Genomic DNA, 17,939 nt, shown 5'->3' with positions numbered 1-17,939 from the left:
CAGGTAGGGGAAATAAACACTCCAACAAGCAACTGCCATACACATGATCATTGTTCAAGACAATGGTTCAAGAGCCAGGTACAGTGTGCAATTTAAATACAGAGCAAAGAATGCCCAAGTTCATGTGGAGTAAGTCAGAGAGAGCTTCACAGAGGACACATCAACAAGGCCTGAATTAACAGATAAATAGTAATCTGCCGGATAATCAGAGAGAGGGTAAACAAAGGCATGGAAGCAGATGATATCTTCTCGTGTTTGTAGGAGTATGTGTTGTTCAGCATTGGTAGGATATAAGGGACAGGATTGGGAGATATTTAAGGAGAAGAGACAGCAAGGAAGCGGGATGCTACAAATCAGTTATGAAAGAGGAAGCTGAATATTTGGAAATATTCCTTGCTAGGTGCTCTACATTTTATCCTGAAGTCTAGGTCAGTGTTTCTGACCATCTTCATCAGATCCTCCAGAGAATTCCCTAGAGCCTCACTGCTCAAAATTTGGCCTGTAGACCAGCAGCCTCAGCATCATCTGGGAACTTGTTAGAATGCCACCTCAGACATACTGAATCAGAATCTGCATTTTAATAAGCCCCCAGGTGAGTTATAGGCACATTGAAGTTTGAGAAGCACTGCCCTGATATAATTGTTAGAAATGAATGTTATTGATAGTTCTCATCTATTAAATTAGAATCTTTCAGATGAGGCCCAGGCCTCATCATTTTTCTTTCTTTTTTTTTTTTTTTTTACAGGCTCACTAGGAGATTATATGGCATATTAGATTTGAGAACCACTACGTGCAATGGGGAGCCATGGAGCAATTTTGAAAAGGAGAATGACATCCTCAATTTTTTTCTATTAAAAGTGTTATCTGAACACACTATGGAAGGTTTGGGGAATACTGGTGATACACCATCAGGAGAGACAAGAGTAGAATCAATTGCCAGGAGTACTTTAGTCACAGAAGAAGGACCATAGGTCATATCAAAGCTTTGAGGTGGTAGTGGGTAGGAGCCTGAAATTTCAGCAGTATATCTTTATACCCCAAAATATGGCAAGCAGGGAGGGAAGGTCAGGGGTGGCTTTGGAAGTGGCTAAGCTTGAACTAATTAACGTTTTATTCCTATTACTATGACTCATGTTCCTTATTTGAATCATGTTACCAATGTGAGCTGGGCAAATGTGTCTAGCATTAGACAGAGAAAAATTTAGAACAAATATTTACTCTTTCAAACTCTTGTCCTTTGTAACTGGGATAACCTCCAGGAGAAAAGACTTACTTTTATTGAAACCTATATGTGGGTTTGGAGAAGGTAATGTAGAGGACGTGACCACTGGTTGAACTGCAAGTTATACCTGGGCAATTGGAGGCTCCTCATCCACTTTCCTGTCCTTGGAGTGTATGCTTTCCCCAACATTCCCACAGTGGGAGCCATTTTCAAGGACACTACCTTGAGAGAGCAATCTGGATGTTGTTGTATGTGACTGAATCCAGTTAAGACCTCTATATAAACTTAAGATTCTGGTGGGAGGGTGCAGAGATCTACTCGTTTTCTACCTGCCCAAGACAAGCCTTGTATGTAAACCTTGTATGGAAGGGTAAGTTCCCTTGTCTACTAAACCTGCCACCTACCAATGTGGAGTGGTCTGCCTCTTTCTTTGGTTTCCCTGTGCCCTCTGTGTACAAAGGCCAATTTGAAAACCAATAGGGTTTCATGGGCAAGAGCAAAAGAGAACTGTATAGCACATATGGAAATGTGTGAGAACAAATTCTCCTCAGTTTAAGTGAAGAGTCTCTGAAAAGTAAGAGTCTGGGTATTGAGTATAATTAAAAAATAGAGCAAGAGTTATAAACAGATGCATTTAATAAATTATCTGTCAGAAAGGAAATTATCTCCTCATGGATGTTCAATGCAACATCTTCTCTATTAAAATGCTGACAAGGGAATTCCCTGGTTTTCCAGTGGTTAGGACTGCACTTTCACTGCTGAGGGCATGGGTTCAATCCCTGGTCAGGGAACTAAAATCTCACAAGCTGCGTGGCCAAAACAAGAAAAAGAAATGCTAACCAAAGGTTAGTTTCTCCCTTCCTCCTTCACTACTGTACTTAATTGGTGGTGTCACATCACCTGATTACAGAGTTTCCTTCTATTCTGCATCTCAGTCCTCCAAGTTGTTGAGTTTTTGGATCTGACCCAAGAATTCCAAGTCAGAACCAGAGAACTAGCTGCCACAAAGATCACACTGGGAACTGATCTCACAAAGCATTTTCATGAGCTTAGATGAGGCCCACAGTGTGTACCTTGCTGTAACTTCCCAAGAATTGTATTAGATAGGAAAGAAGATAACTGAGATGACCAAGACAAAAAAAGAGAGTTAGAACACCCATGTTGTGAATAAAGGCGAAAATCTAAGAACGAGTTATTTTGACGGAATACAGATCAGTGTCACTCAAACTGTCTACAACTCTTTTAGGTGATTTTATAAATGTGCCAAGTAGTCACAGCTCTAAAAGTCTGGAGTAGAGACTTGATTTTCTAGTACCCAGACTCAGCTGGCACAAGTCCCTCAGCACTGCCCAGGATCTGGCAATGCAAGATGGTGCTCCTATACAGTCTGACTAGGGGGAATTTGGGCACAGCAATTTAAAGGAACGTTGCATATAAGGCTTATACAATTCTTATGGGAGATTCCTCAGTTTTATCAATCTTATTTACAGAATTTAGCTAACTTTTCAAGTAACTGGTAGGCAAAAACTAACTAGATGAAAACTTAGACTACTGAATATATTCAAACTTGCTCATAAAGCTTTCTATATGCTTTCAGATCAAGCACTCTAGCTATATGAACTTTCATTGCAATTATTCATCACCCATCCATAAGTATCCTAAAATACTCACGTACCAAGTTGAAGATTTGCAAAATAGTTCAATAAAAATGAGTAAGAATAGAGAGAACTTTTTGGCTGAGAGAGAAGTGCAACTGCACTGGTTTATGAACAGAAGATATTCAAGATTTTAAAAGAACCACTCAAGAGGGTCTGAAACTACATTCTATGTGTCTTCTGAGAATAGCTCTGCAAGGTGAAAATAAAGTGCCAAATCTCAGTTAAGGAATTCAGTGATAAGCAAGCCAGGGGTAGTGCCTGAGCTCCTTTGGTGGGAGCGCTGAGTCCAAGCTGCTGGACTAACAGAGAACCTCAGACCCCAGGGGATATTAATTGGAGAGAGGTCTCCTGGAGGTCCTCATCTCAGCACCAAGACCTGGCTCTAGTCAACTGCCTGCAAACTCCAGTGAGGAAGGCCTCAGGCCAAACAACCAGTAAGAAGAAACACAGCCCCACCCATCAAAAAAATGAGATGACAGGCCTTCCCTGGTGGTGCAATGGTTGAGAGTCCACCTGCAGATGCAGGGGATACGGGTTTGTGCCCCGGTCCAGGAAGATCCCACATGCCATGGAGCAGCTAGGCCTGTGAGCCATGGCCACTGAGCCTGCATGTCCAGAGCCTGTGCTCTGCAACAGGAGAGGCTGCAACAGTGAGAGGCCCACGTACCTCAAAAAAAAAAAAAAAGAGATGACAAAACAATATGTTACAGACGAAGGAGCAAGGTAAAAACATACAAGGCCAAATAAATGAAAAGAAAATAAGCAACCTACCTGAAAAAGAATTCACAGTAATGACAGTAAAGGTGATCCAAAATCTCAGAAATAGAATGGAGACACAGATCAAAAAAATACAAGAAATGTTTCACAAAGAACTAGAAGAAATAAAGAACAAACAAATAGGGATGAGCAAAACAATAACTGAAACGAAAAATACACTAGAAGGAATCAATAGCAGAATAACTGAGGCAAAAGAACAAATAAGTTAGCTGAAAGATAGAATGGTGGAAATAACTGTTGAGGAATAGATTAAGAAAAAAGAATGAAAAGAATTGAAGACAGTCTCAGTGACTTCTGGGACAATATTAAATGCACAAACATTTGAATTACAGGGGTCCCAGAAGAAGAGAAAGAGAAAGGGTATGAGAAAATATTTGAAGAGATTATAGTCAAAAACTTACATAACATGGGAAAGGAAATAGCCACTCAAGTCAAGTAAGTGCAGAGTCTCAAACAGTATAAACCCTTGGAGAAACACACCAAGACACATATTAATCAAACTAACAAAAATTAAATTCAAAGAAAAAATATTAAAAGCAGCAAAGAAAAGCAAAAAATAACATACAAGGGAATCCCCATAAGGTTATCAGCAGATTTTTCAGCAGAATCTCAGCAGGCCAGAAGGGGTGGCAGGACATATTTACAGTGTTGAAAGGGAAAAACCTGTAACCAAGATTACTCTACCCAGCAAGGATCGTATTGACATTCGAAGGAGCAATCAAAAACTTCACCGACAGGCAAAAGCTAAGAGAATCAGCACCACCATACCAGCTTTACGACAAATGCTAAAGGAAATGCTCTAAGCAGGAAACACAAGAGAATAAAAAGCCCTACAAAAAGAAACCCAAAGAAATTAACAAAATGGTAAGAGGAACATACATATCAATAGTTACCTTGAATGTAAATGGATTAAATGTTCCAACCAAAAGACCCAGGCTGGCTGAATGGATACAAAAACAAGACTCAGGGCTTTCCTGGTGGTGCAGTGTTTGAGTCTGCCTGCCGATGCAGGGGACACGGGTTCGTGCCCTGGTCCGGGAAAATCCCACATGCTGCGGAGCGGCTGGGCCCATGAGCCGTGGCCGCTGAGCCTGTGCGTCCAGAGCCTGTACTCCACAATGGGAGAGGCCGCAACAGTGAGAGGCCCACGTACCGCAAAAAACGAAAACAAAAACAAAACAAGACTCACATATATGCTGTCTACAAGAGACCCACTTTAAACCTAGGGACACATACAGACTGAAAGCGAGGAGACAGAAAATGATATTCTATGCAAATGGAAATCAAAAGAGAGCTGGAGTAGCAATTTTCATATCAGAGAAAATAGACTTTAAAATAAAGAATTTTACAAGAGACAAATGAGGACACTACATAATGATCAAGGGATCAGTCCAAGAAGAATATATAACAATTATGAATATGCACCCAACATAGCATCACCTAAATACATAATGCAAATGCTAACAGCCATAGAAAAGGAAATTAACAGTAACACAATAATAGTGGGGGACTTTAACACCCCACTTACACCAAAGGACAGATCATCCAGACAGAAAATAAATAGGGAAACACAGTTTTAAATGACACAATAGACCAGATAGATTTAATTGATATTTATAGACGTTCAACAAAAAAGCAGCAGAAGACATTTTCACCTCAGTGCAAACAGAACATTCTCCAGGATAGATCACATCTTGGGGAACAAATCAACCTTCATAAAACTTAAGAAAATTGAAATCATATCAAGGATCTTTTCTGACCACAACACTATGAGGTTAGAAATCAATTACAGGAAAAATCTGTAAAAATCATAAACACAAGGAGGCTAAACAGTACACTGCTAAATAACCAAGAGATCACTGAAGAAATCAAAGAGGAAACAAAAGAAAATACATAGAAACAAATGACAATGAAAAGATGATGACCCAAAACCTATCAGATGCAGCAAAAGAAGTTCTAAGAGGGAAGTTTATAGAAATTCAACCTCATCTTAAGAAATAAGAAAAATCTCAAATAAACAATCTAACCTTACAGCTAAAGCCACTAGGTAAAGAAGAACAAACAAAACTCAATGGTAGTAGAAGGAAAGAAATCATAAAGATAAGAGAAGAAATAAATGAAATAGAGACAAAGAAAACAAGAATAAAGATCACTAAGACTGAAAGTTGGTTCTTTGAGAAGATAAAAATAAAATGATAAACCTTTAGCCAAACTCATCAAGAAAAAAAGGAAGAGGACTCACATCAATAAAATTAGAAATGAAAAAGGAGAAATTACAATGGACACAGCAGAAATACAAAAGATCATAAGAGACTACTATAAGCAACTATATCCCAATAAAATGCACAACATGGAAGAAATGGACAAATTCTTGGAAAGGTACAACTTTCCAAGCCTGAACAAGGAAGAATGACAAAATATAAACAGGCCAATCACAAGTAATGAAATTGAAACTGTAATTAAAAATCTTCCAACAAACAAGAATCCAGGATCAGATGGCTTCACAGGCAAATTCTACCAAACATTTAGAGAAGAGCTAACACCTTTCCTTCTCAAACTCTTCCAAAATATTGCAGAGGGAGGAGCACTTCTGAACTCATTCCACAAGGCCACCATCACCCTGATACCAAAACCAGACAAAGATATCACACAAAAAAGAAAATTACAGATCAATATCACTGATGAACATAGACACAAAAATCCTGAACAAAATAACAGCAAACAGAATCCAACAACACATTAAAATGATTATACACCATGATCAAGTGGAATTTATCTCGGGAATGCAAGGATTATTCAATATACGCAAATCAAACAATATGATACACCATATTAACAAATTAAAGAATGAAAACCATATGATCATGTCAATAGATGCAGAAAAAGCTTTTGAAAAAATTCAACACCCATTTATGATAAAAACTCTCCAGAAACTGGGCATAGAGGGAACATACCTCAACATAGTAAAGGCCATATATGACAAACTCACAGCAAACATCATTCTCAATGCTGAAAAACTGAAAACACTTCCTCTAAGATCAGGAAAAAGACAAGGATGTCCACTCTCGCCACTCTTATTCAACATAGTTTTGGAAGTCCTAGCCATGCAAATCAGAGAAGAAAAAGAAATAAAAGGAATACAAAATGGACAACAAGTAAAACTGTCACTGTTTGCAGGTGACGTGATACTATACATAGAAAATTCTAAAGATGTCACAAGAAAACAATGAGAACTAATCAATGAATTTGGTAAAGTTGCAGTGTATAGTTCCTATACACTAACAACAAAAGATCAGAAGGAGAAATTAAGGAAACAATCCCATTTACTATTGCAACAAACAGAAAAAAACAGCTAGGAATAAACCTACCTAAGGGGGCAAAATATCTGTATGCAGAAAAGTATAAAACACTGGTGCAAGAAATCAAAGATGACACAAACAGATGGAGAAATATGTCATGTTCTTTGATTGGAAGAATCAATAATGTGAAAATGACTATACCACCCAAAGCAATCTACAGATTCACTGCAATACCTATCAAATTACGAATGGCATTCTTCACAGAATTAGAACAAAAAATTTTACAACTTGTATGGAAACACAAAAGACCTCGAATAGCCAAAGCAATCTTGAGAAAGAAAAATGCATCTGGAGGAATCAGACTTCATCACTTCAGACTATACTACAAACCTACAGCAATCAAGATAGTATGATAGGGCTTCCCTGGTGGCGCAGTGGTTGGGAGTCCGCCTGCCGATGCAGGGGACACGGGTTCGTATCCCGATCCGGGAAGATCCCACATGCCGCGGAGCGGCTGGGCCCGTGAGCCATGGCCACTGAGCCTGCGCGTCCGGAGCCTGTGCTCCGCAACGGGAGAGGCCACAACAGTGAGAGGCCCATATACCGCAAAAAAAAAAAAAAAAAAAAAAAAAAAAAAAAAAAAAAGATAGTATGATACTGGCACAGAAACAGAAACACAGATTAATGGAACAGGATAGAAAGCCCAGAGATAAACCCATACACATGTGGTCACCTTATCTTTGACAAAGGAAGCAAGAATATACAATGGAGAAAAGACAGCCTCTTCAATAAGTGGTGCTGGGAAAACTGGACATCTACATGTGAAAGAATGAAATTAGAACACCATACACAAGAAACTCATAATGGATTAAAGAGCTAAATGTAGGACTGGACATTATAAAATGCTTAGAGGAAAACATAGGAAAAACACTCCCTGAGATAAACCACAGCAAGATCTCTTATGACCCACTTCCTATAGTAATGAAAGTAAAAATAAACAATGAGCCCTAATTAAAATTAAAAACTTTTGCACAGCAAAGGAAACTATAAACAAGATGAAAAGACAACTCTCAGAATGGGAAAAAAATATTTGCAAACAAAGCAACGGACAAAGGATTAATCTCCAAAATATACAAAGAGCTCATGCAGCTCAATATCAAAAAAACAAACAACCCAATCCAAAACTGGGCAGAAGATCTAAATAGACATTTCTCCAAAGAAGACATACAGATGGTCAAGAGGCACATGAAAAGATGCTCAACATCACTAATATTCAGAGAAATGCAAATCAAAACTACAATGAGGTATCACTTCACACAGGTCAGAATGCCCATCATCAATAAATCTACAAAAAATAAATGCTGGAGATGGTGTGGAGAAAAGGGAACCCTCTTGCACTGTTAGTGGGAATGTAAATTGATACAGCCACTGTGCAGAACAGTATGGAAGTTCCTTTTAAAAACTAAAAATAGAACTAGCATATGACCCAGTATGAGCATATACCCTGAGAAAACCATAATTCAAAAGACACATGTACCCCAATGTTCATTGCAGCAATATTTACAATAGCCAGGACATGGAAGTAACCTAAATGTTCAACAACAAATGAATGGATAAAGAAGATGAGGTACATATATACAATGGAATATTACTCAGCCATAAAAAGGAATGAAATTGGGTCATTTGTAGAGATGTGGGTGGACTTAGAGTCTGTCATACAGAGTGAAGTAAGTCAGGAAGAGAAAAACATATATCATATATTAATGCATATATGTGGAATCTAGAAAAATGGTACAGAAGAACCTATTTCCATGTCAGGAACAGAGTTGCAGACATAGAGAATGGACATGTGGACACAGAGGGGGAAGGGGATGGTGGGATGAATTGGGAGATCAGGACTGACATATATACACTACCATACGTAAAATAGATAGCTAGTGGAAGCCTGTTGCATAGCACAGGAAGCTCAGCTCGGTGCTCTGTGATGACCTAGATGAGTTGGATGGTGGGGTGGGAGGGAGGTCCAAGAGGGAGGGGATATATATATATATATATATATATATATATCTGATTCACTTCTTTGTACAGCAGAAACTAACACAACTTTGTAAAGCAATTATACACTAATAAAAAATTGAGTAAGAGTATAAAAACAGTTACAAGCTGTTTAAGATCAGGAAAGTAATAAATTTGCTCCCAATAGATTTTAGATCATAGCTAAAGATTGCACAGATAGGAAACCAAAGACCCAATGCTAAAGTTCATACACAATTACCTAATTAAAGTCAAGTTATGTATTGACTGGTAGGAATAAGTTATGGCCTAAAGCTGCTATTTAGGAAAGTGAGTAATCTTGACTTGCCTATATATTGCTGCTGGGCATGCACACTGGAAGAATCTTTGACCAAGTAACTACACTTTTGGGAATCTATCTTACAGAACTACTTGTATAAGAGTGCAAAGAGAATACAAACAAGGATATTTACTTCAGTGTTGTTTGTCCCAGTGGAAATTTGGAAACAACCTGAAAACCCAAAACAACTGAAAGGGATTTGGTTAAAAATTTTAAGGTAAATGGGGCACTATGCATCCTTTTTAATAAAATGATATAGAACAGTGTGCACTTGTATTGATCATATAGTGTACACATTGTTGGAAAAAAACATACTTATATATATCAATGTCATTACATGTGTAAAAATGTTTGGAAGGATACATTCCAAGAAGTTAGCAGTGGAGATCAGTATTAGGGGAAAGAGAAGTGCGTGAGAGCCTTTGACATTTTCTCTTATACACCTATATAATTCTGTGTTGCTAAATTAAAAAAAAATAGTTAAATATTACTTTCATCAATAAAATAAGAAATATCTATACTTTATTTTAATAAAGCATTTATTAAAGTATTTTGAATTCTAGGTCCATAATTTAGTAAACTGATAAACTAAATAAAAGCAACAGAATGAAAGTTTTAGATACTTAGACCTGTTAATTGGCTTCTACTAAAGAGCACAATAAATCCATTTTCCATGTCAATCAAACACTGCCCCTCCCACATAAAAGGGAGTATTTTTGCTGGGTGTGAGTCTACATATTTCATTTGCTAGCACTGAAAACTTTGGTTTTAATTAGAATCCATTTTGATTAGAATATGTTTACTTTATATTCACAAAATAATGAAAAATGAAACTTCACTCTGGAAATTAAAATGCATATTCTTGAACTGAGAGGGAGTATTATAACACAGAATTAGGAGTACAACCACTGGGTTTAAAGATATAGAGCAATTCTGTTGAATTAAAACCCCTTAACTAGTTCCCTAACTAAAATTATGCAGGAAAATCAGAGTCAAAACTTTCAAAATAAATATAGAATAGGTCTTTAATCTAGTTCTATTATTAGAGAAGACAAATTTTTGAGAACGAAGAATAAATCTCAAAAGTATTTGCCTTTTCATATTTCTAGCCTATTACTTTTGTTTCCACCCACAAAAACGAAGAAAGTAAATGAAGAGGCCACTAAACCAGGAATTTGTTAAGACATCTCTCCCCACTGAATCACTTGTTTTGCAAGTGACATTCCAGAATGGTTTAGGCAAGGTATGGGACAAAGTTGTTTTTACATATCAAGGGATCAGCTTTGCAAAAAAATAACCAAAGCCTCTGCACAATATATTTGAAGTGAATAATGAAGTTGTATTAAACAACACTTTAAAAATATATTCAAGCTGGTAGAATATATTCTTGTGAAACTTATTGTACTAATTATAATTCTTCTGCTATGAACAAATTAATAAGGGCCAACTCTTTCTTCAGTGAAATACATGCTTGAACAAAACTCATGGATAAAGATAAATTCCTTGAGGTCTCAACTATCTTTTATTTTATTCCAGAACTCCTAATCTATGACATTAATTTCAGGGTTTATAGAAATATGTAAGACAGTGTTCTTTTTTATTCTAAAGCAAGTAATGGGTTTGATTGGCTTTAAATAAACTTACCACATAGTTCTTCTGTGTCAAGATTGCTGAAAAGATGAAAAAAATATTATTATTTTGGTAATATTTAAGTTTTTAAATAGGTAAATACAGTTATTCCCCAATCTGTATTGTTATATTAATAGATGATATGTAGTTATGGTATTTTCTCTTATAGATTCTACACTGTTGAAGTAGTCAACCAAATATTAGCAATGATTGTCAGATTTTGTCTTTAAACAGATTAAAAGAAATAATTGTTATTTTTCTGGAAAAACGTATTTTATTTATTTATTTATTTTCCTAGATTTTCATTGAGATATAACTGACATATAGCGCTGTATAAATTTAAGGTATACAGAATAATGATTTCACTTATATACATCAGGACATGATTATCATAATATGTTTGGTGAACATCCATCATCTCATACAGATACAAAATTAAAGAAACTAAATTTTTTTCCTTGTGATGAGAACTCAGAATTTACTCTCTTAAAAACTTTCATATATAATATACACAGTGTTAATTATATTTACCATGTAGTACATTATATCCCTAGTACTTATATACCTTGTAACTGAAAGTTTGTACTTTTTGACTAACTTCCTCCAATTCCCCCTTCCCCAATACCCTGCCTCTGTAACCACAAAACTGATCTCTCTTTCTATGAGTTTGTTTGTTTTGGGTGTATAATTGACCTACAACACTGTTAGTTCCTGTTACACAACATAGTGATTCAGTATTTCTATACATTTAGAATAATCACCACTATAAGTCCAGTTAAGTTCTGTCACCATACAAAGATATTATATAAGTAATGACTATATACCCCACGCTATACATTTCATACACATGACTCATTAATTTTGCAACCGGAAGTTTATACCTCCTAATCTCCCCCACCTATTTCTTTCCTCCCCCAACTCCCTCCCCCTGGCAACCACCAGTTTGTTCTCTGCATCTGTTTCTGTTTTATTATGTTTGTTAATTTGTTTGTTTCTTACATTCCACATATAAGTGAAACCATACAATATTTGTCTTTCTCTGTCTGCTTCCTTCACTTAGGATAATACTCTCTAGGTCCATTCATGTTGTCTCAAGTGGCAAGACTTTATTCTTTTTTAATGGCTAATATTCATGTATATTTATGTATATATGTCACATTCTTTATCCATTCATCTATCAATAGACACTCAGGTTGCTTCCATATCTTAACTATTGTAAATAATGCTGCAATGAACATAGGGCTGCATATATATTTTCTTTTTTCCAAAAATAATAACCAGCATTTATTGACTGTTTACTATGTTCCAGGTACTGCTATAAACATTTTATGTAAAAAATTATGCAACTTTTTATTATGGGAAATTTTAAACTTAAGAAATAAAGAAAAGATCATTATGGATAAACAACAAGGTCCTCCTGTATAGTACAGGAAACTATATTCAATATCCTGTGATAAACCATAACGGAAAAGAATCTGAAAAAGAATATATATATATATATATATATATATATATATATATATATATATATATATATAAAACTGAGTCACTTTGCTGTACAGCAGAAATTAACACAACATTGTTAATCAACCATACAGCAATAATTTTTTTAAAAAATTAAAGATCATTAAAAAACTATGTATGTATTGTCCACTTTAAACCATTATCATCAACATTTTAACATTTTGCCATATATGTTTTATTAACCACCATCATTCTCCTCCCTCAATTTTTTTTCTGGAGTATTTAAAGAAAATGACGGATGTCCAATAATTCACTCATAAATATCTTAAATACATTCTTAACTTTTAAAATATATTAGCTAGTTTAGTCGTAAAAAAAAGATACTACTATTATTCCCATTTTACATATGTGTAAACTGAGGCAAATGTTATTGAGTGATTCAAACCCTGGAGTCTAATGGCCAGCCCCCAAGGTGGCCCCTGACCCCTGCCTCCTGGTATTCATATTTTGTGTAAGTGCCCTCACATGTTACACCAGGGTGGGTCTGGGAGACCATGCATATATCTTTTCTAATTGGTGCTTTTGTTTTCTTCAGGAGTGGAATTAGTTCTATTTTTAATTTTTTGAGGAATCTTCATACTGTATTCTACAGTGGCTACACCAGTTTACATTTCCACAAACAGTGCATGAAGGTTCCATTTTCTCCACATCCTCACCAATACATGTTATTTATTGTATTTTTGATAATAACCATTCTGACAGGGGTGAGATGATATCTCATTGTGGTTATGCTTTGCATTACCCTGATGATTTGATGTTGAATATTTTTCAAGTACATGTTGGTGATCTGTATGTCTTCTTTGGAAAACTGTCTATTCAGATACTCTGCCCATTATTAATTGGGTTGTTTGCTCTTTTGATGTTGAGTTGTATGAATTCTTTGTTATTTTGGGTATTAAGCCCTTATCAGACATATCATTTGCAAATATCTTTTCCTATTCAGTACAATGCATTTTAATTTTGTTGATAGTTTCCTTCACAGGACAAAAGCTTTTCAGTTTCATTTGTTTATTTTTGCTTTTATTTCCCTTGCCTGAGGAGAAAGATTAATAAAACTTACTAAGGTTGATGTCAAAGAGCCTACTGCTTGTGTTTTCTTCTAAGAGCTTTGTGGCTTCAGGTCACACATTTAAGTCTTTAATCCATTTGAATTTATTTTTGTGCACAGAGAGAGTGTCCAGTTTGATTATTTTGCATGTAGCTGTCCAGTTTTCTGACCACCATTTATAGAAAAGGCTGCCTATTGCCCACTGTATATTCTTGCCTACTTTATCATAGATTATTTGACCAAATAAGTGTAGTTTCACTTCTGAGCTCTCTATTCTGTTCCATTGACCTATTTGTCTGTTTTTGTGCCAGTACCATATTGTTTTGATTACTGTAGCTTTGCAGCATAGTTTCGAATCAGGGCATGTGATACTTCCAGCTTTGTTCTTTCTCAAGATTATTTTGGCTATGCAGTGTCTTTTGCGTTTCCTTGCCATTTTAGAATTATTTGTTCTAGGTCAGTGAAAAATGCCATTGGTATTTTGATAGAGATTGCATTGAATTTGTAGATTGCCCTGATTTGTATGGTAATTTTAACAATATTAATTCTTCCAACCCAGAAACATGGTATATCTTTCCAGCTGTTTGTGTCATCAGCAATTTATTTCATCAGTGTCTTATAGTTTTCCAAGTACAGGTCTTTTACCTCTTAGTTCAATTTATTTCAAGGTTTTTTATTCTTTTTGATATGATTTTGAATGGGATTATTTTATTAATTTCTCTTTCTGATAGTTCATTGTTAGTGTATATAAATGCAACAGGTTTCTATGTATTAATTTTGTATCCTGCAACTTTACCAAATTCATCGATTAGTTCTAGTAGTTTTGGGGTAGTGTATTTAGGATTTTCTATGTACAGTATCATGTCATTTGCAAACAGTGACTTTTTACTTCTTCCATTTCAATTTTGATCTTTTTAAAATTCTTTCTCTTGTGTGATTGCTGTGGCTAGGTTTTCCAATATTATGTTGAATAAAAGTGGCAAGACTGGACATCCTTGTCTTGTTCTTGATCTTGTTCTTAGAGATTTTCACCATTGAGTATGATGTTACTTGTGGGCTTGTCATATATGGCCCTTTATTATGTTGTGGTATGTGTGTTCCATAACCACTCTGTTGAGAGTTTTATCATAAATGAATGTGGAATTTTGTCAAAAGGTTTTTATGTACCTATTTAGATGATCATATGATTTTTATTCTTCAACCTGTTAATATGTTTTATCACATGGATTGATTTATGGATATTGAACCATCCTTCCATCCCTGGGATAAATCTCACTTGATCATGGCATGAACTTTTAGATGTATTGTTGAATTTGGTTTGCTAAAATTTTGTTGAGGATATTTACATTTATGTTCTTTAGTGATATTGGCCTGTAATTTTATTTTTTTGTGATATCTTTTTGGGTTTTGGCATCAGGGTGATGCTGGTCCTATAGAATAAGTTTGGAAATGTTTCTTCCTCTGCAATTGTTTGCAATAGATAGGTGTTAACTCTTCTCTAAATGTTTGGTATAATTCATCTGTGAGGCCTGAACTTTTGTTTGTCAGGAGTATTTTTTATTACTGATTCAACTTCATTAAGAGTAGTTGGTCTGCTCATATTGTCTATTTCTTCCTCATTCACTCTTGAGAGATTGTACATTTCTAGACATAAGCTTTCTTCAAAATTGTCCACTTTATTGGCAATTGTTCATAGTAATTAATATCTTATGATCCTTTGTATATCTGTGATGTTGGCTGTAACTTCTCTTCTTTCATTTCTGTTTTATTGATTTAGACCCTCTTTCTCTTTTTCTTGATGAGACTGTTAAAGGTTTATCAATTTTATTTTCCTTTTCAAAGAACAGCTCTTAGTTTCATTTATCTTCTTTTTCTTTTTTAGTCTATTTAATTTCTTTCTGATCTGATATTTATGATTTGTTTCCTTCTACTAACTTTGGGTTTCTTTTATTCTTCTTTTTCTAGTTCCTTTAGGTGTCAGATTATGTTGCTTATTTAAGATTTTTCTTGTTCCCTGAGGCAGGCTTGTATCACTGTAAACTTCCCTCTTAGAACTCCTTTTGTTGCATCTCATAGATTTTGGATTATTATATTTTCATAGTCATTTGTCTCCAGGTATTTTTAAATTTCTTCTTTGATTTCTTCAGTGAACCTTTGGTTCTTTAGTGGCATTTTGTTTAGCTTCCACGTGTTTGTGTTTTTTGCAGTTTTTCTCTTTTAGTTGATTTCTAGTCTCAGAGTGCTGTGGTCAGAAAATATGCTTGACATGATCTCAATTTTCTTAAATGTACTGAGACCTGTTTTGTGACTGAGCATGTGATCTATCCTGGAGAATGTTCCATGTGCACTTGAAAAGAAAGTGTGTTTTGCTGTTTGGGGATGAAATGGACATTTGTCCTAAAGTGTCATTTAAGGCCAATGTTTCCTTATTGATTTTCTGTCTGAATGATCTGTCCATTGATCTAAGTAGGGTGTCAAAGGGTCTTACTAACATTTTGTTAGTGTCAGTTTCTCTTCTTATGCCTGTTGATATTTCCTATGTAATTAGGTGCTTCCATGTTGGGTGCATATATATTTATAATTGCTGTATCCTCTTCTTTGATTGTTCCCTTGATCATTATGTAATGTTCTTCCTTGTCTCTTGTTACAATCATTGTTTTAAAGTCTATTTTTTCTTATATAAATATTGCTACCCTGGCTTTCTTTTCATTTCCTTTTGTATGGAATACATTTTCCCATCCCCTCACTTTCAGTCTTTGTGTGTCTTTAGATCTGATGTGAGTCTCTTATAGGCAGCATAGATATGGGTCTTGTTTTTGAATCCATTCAGCCTCTCTATGTCCTTTGATTGGAACATTTCATCCATTTACATTTATAATTATTGATAGGTATGTACCTATTGCTGTTTTGTAAATTGTTTTTGGTCTGTTTTTGCAGTTCTTTATTACTTTTTCTTTTGCACTCTTCCAAGGTGATTTAATGACAATTGTTAGGGTTATGTTTGTATTCCTTTCTATTTTTTGTATATCTATTATAGATTTTTGGTTTGTGATTATTGTAAGGTTTCTATGTAGCCATCTATGTATGTATGTATGTATGTATCTATGATTCATTTAAGAAGCTGATCTCTTAATTTCAAATATATTTTAACTACCATACATTTTTACTGCCACCCACATCACATTTACTGTTTTTGACATCATATTTTTGTCTTCTGTATCCCTTAGATAAGGGATTTATTGTGGACAGGTATGATTTTACTACTTATGTCTTTTAACCTTCCTCCTAGCTTTATATCTGGTTGATTTACTACCTTTACTGTAATTTGCTTTTAACAATGAGATTTTTCCTTTTATACTTTTAATATTTCTAGTTTTGGCCATTGTGTTTCACTTAGAGAAGTTCCTTTAACATTTCTTGTAAAACTGGTTTGGTGGTGCTGAACTCTTTTTGCATTTGCTTGTCTGTAAAAATTTTCATCTCTCCTTCAAATCTGGAGTAAGCCTGGCCAGATAGAGTTACTTGTTGTAGGTTTTTCCCTTTCATCACTTAAAATATATCATGCCACTCCCTTCCAGCCTGCAGTGTTCCTCCTCAAAAGTGAACTGATTGATAGACTTATGGGAGTTCCCTTGTGTGTAACTTGTTGCTTTTTCCTTGCTGCTTTTAATAGTGTCTCTTTAATTTTTGTCATTTTAATTATGTGTCTTGGTGTGTGTCCTAATGCAACCAGCCTCCTGGTAGGTGGGGCTGTTTCTCCAACTGGATATTTTTGTTTCTTGAGATCTGCTAGTACTGGTTTCACAGACTTGTCAGTGGGTCAGGTCCCATTGCTAAAAAGTTAGACAGAGGATTCCAAGAGGGCACTTGCCAGCACTTTGTGGCAGAATGGGTTCCAAAAAATGTCTGCGGCCAATGTCTAGGTCCCCAGGATGAGCTCCAATTGTCTCCTGGTCTCTAGTAGTCCCACAATAAAAAACTATTAAAGTACTAAAGTGTTTGTCACCTCAAACTTTACCTTATTTAGCTGTTTACAGAAGGCATTTAAAGATTCAGTGCAAAGGAAACACTCTCATTTACCATTGCAACAAAAAGGATAAAATAGCTAAAATGAACCTACCTAAGGAGACAAAATACCTGTATGCAGAAAACTATAAGAAACTGATGAAAGAAATTAAAGATGATACAAACAGATGGAGAGATACATCATGTTCTTGGATTGGAAGAAGCAACATTGTGAAAATGGCTATATTACCCAAAGCAATCTACAGATTCAATGCAATCCCTATCAAACTACCAATGGAAATTTTCACAGAACTAGAACAAAAAATTTCACAATTTGTATGAATACAAAAAAAGACCCCGAACAGCCAAAGCAATCTTGAGAAAGAAAAATGGAGCTGGAGGAATTAGGCTCCCTGACTTCTGA

General features: G+C 35.4%; 1 protein-coding gene across 1 annotated transcript in view; it reads right to left on the bottom strand.

Moving 5' to 3' along the window:
- NECAB1 (N-terminal EF-hand calcium binding protein 1) overlaps window positions 1-17,939 on the bottom strand; it is a 292,307-nt gene that overhangs the window by 120,235 nt on the left and 154,133 nt on the right. The window contains exon 4 of the mRNA XM_065895521.1: window positions 10,954-10,979. Coding sequence (XP_065751593.1) covers window positions 10,954-10,979 — 26 coding nt within the window. The remainder of the gene's footprint in view (window positions 1-10,953; window positions 10,980-17,939) is intronic.

Source organism: Phocoena phocoena, chromosome 17, assembly GCF_963924675.1.
Source record: "Phocoena phocoena chromosome 17, mPhoPho1.1, whole genome shotgun sequence".
NCBI lineage: Eukaryota > Metazoa > Chordata > Mammalia > Artiodactyla > Phocoenidae > Phocoena > Phocoena phocoena.
The sequence above is the reverse complement of the archived record's forward strand: the minus strand, read 5'-3'. Positions and strand labels throughout refer to the sequence as shown.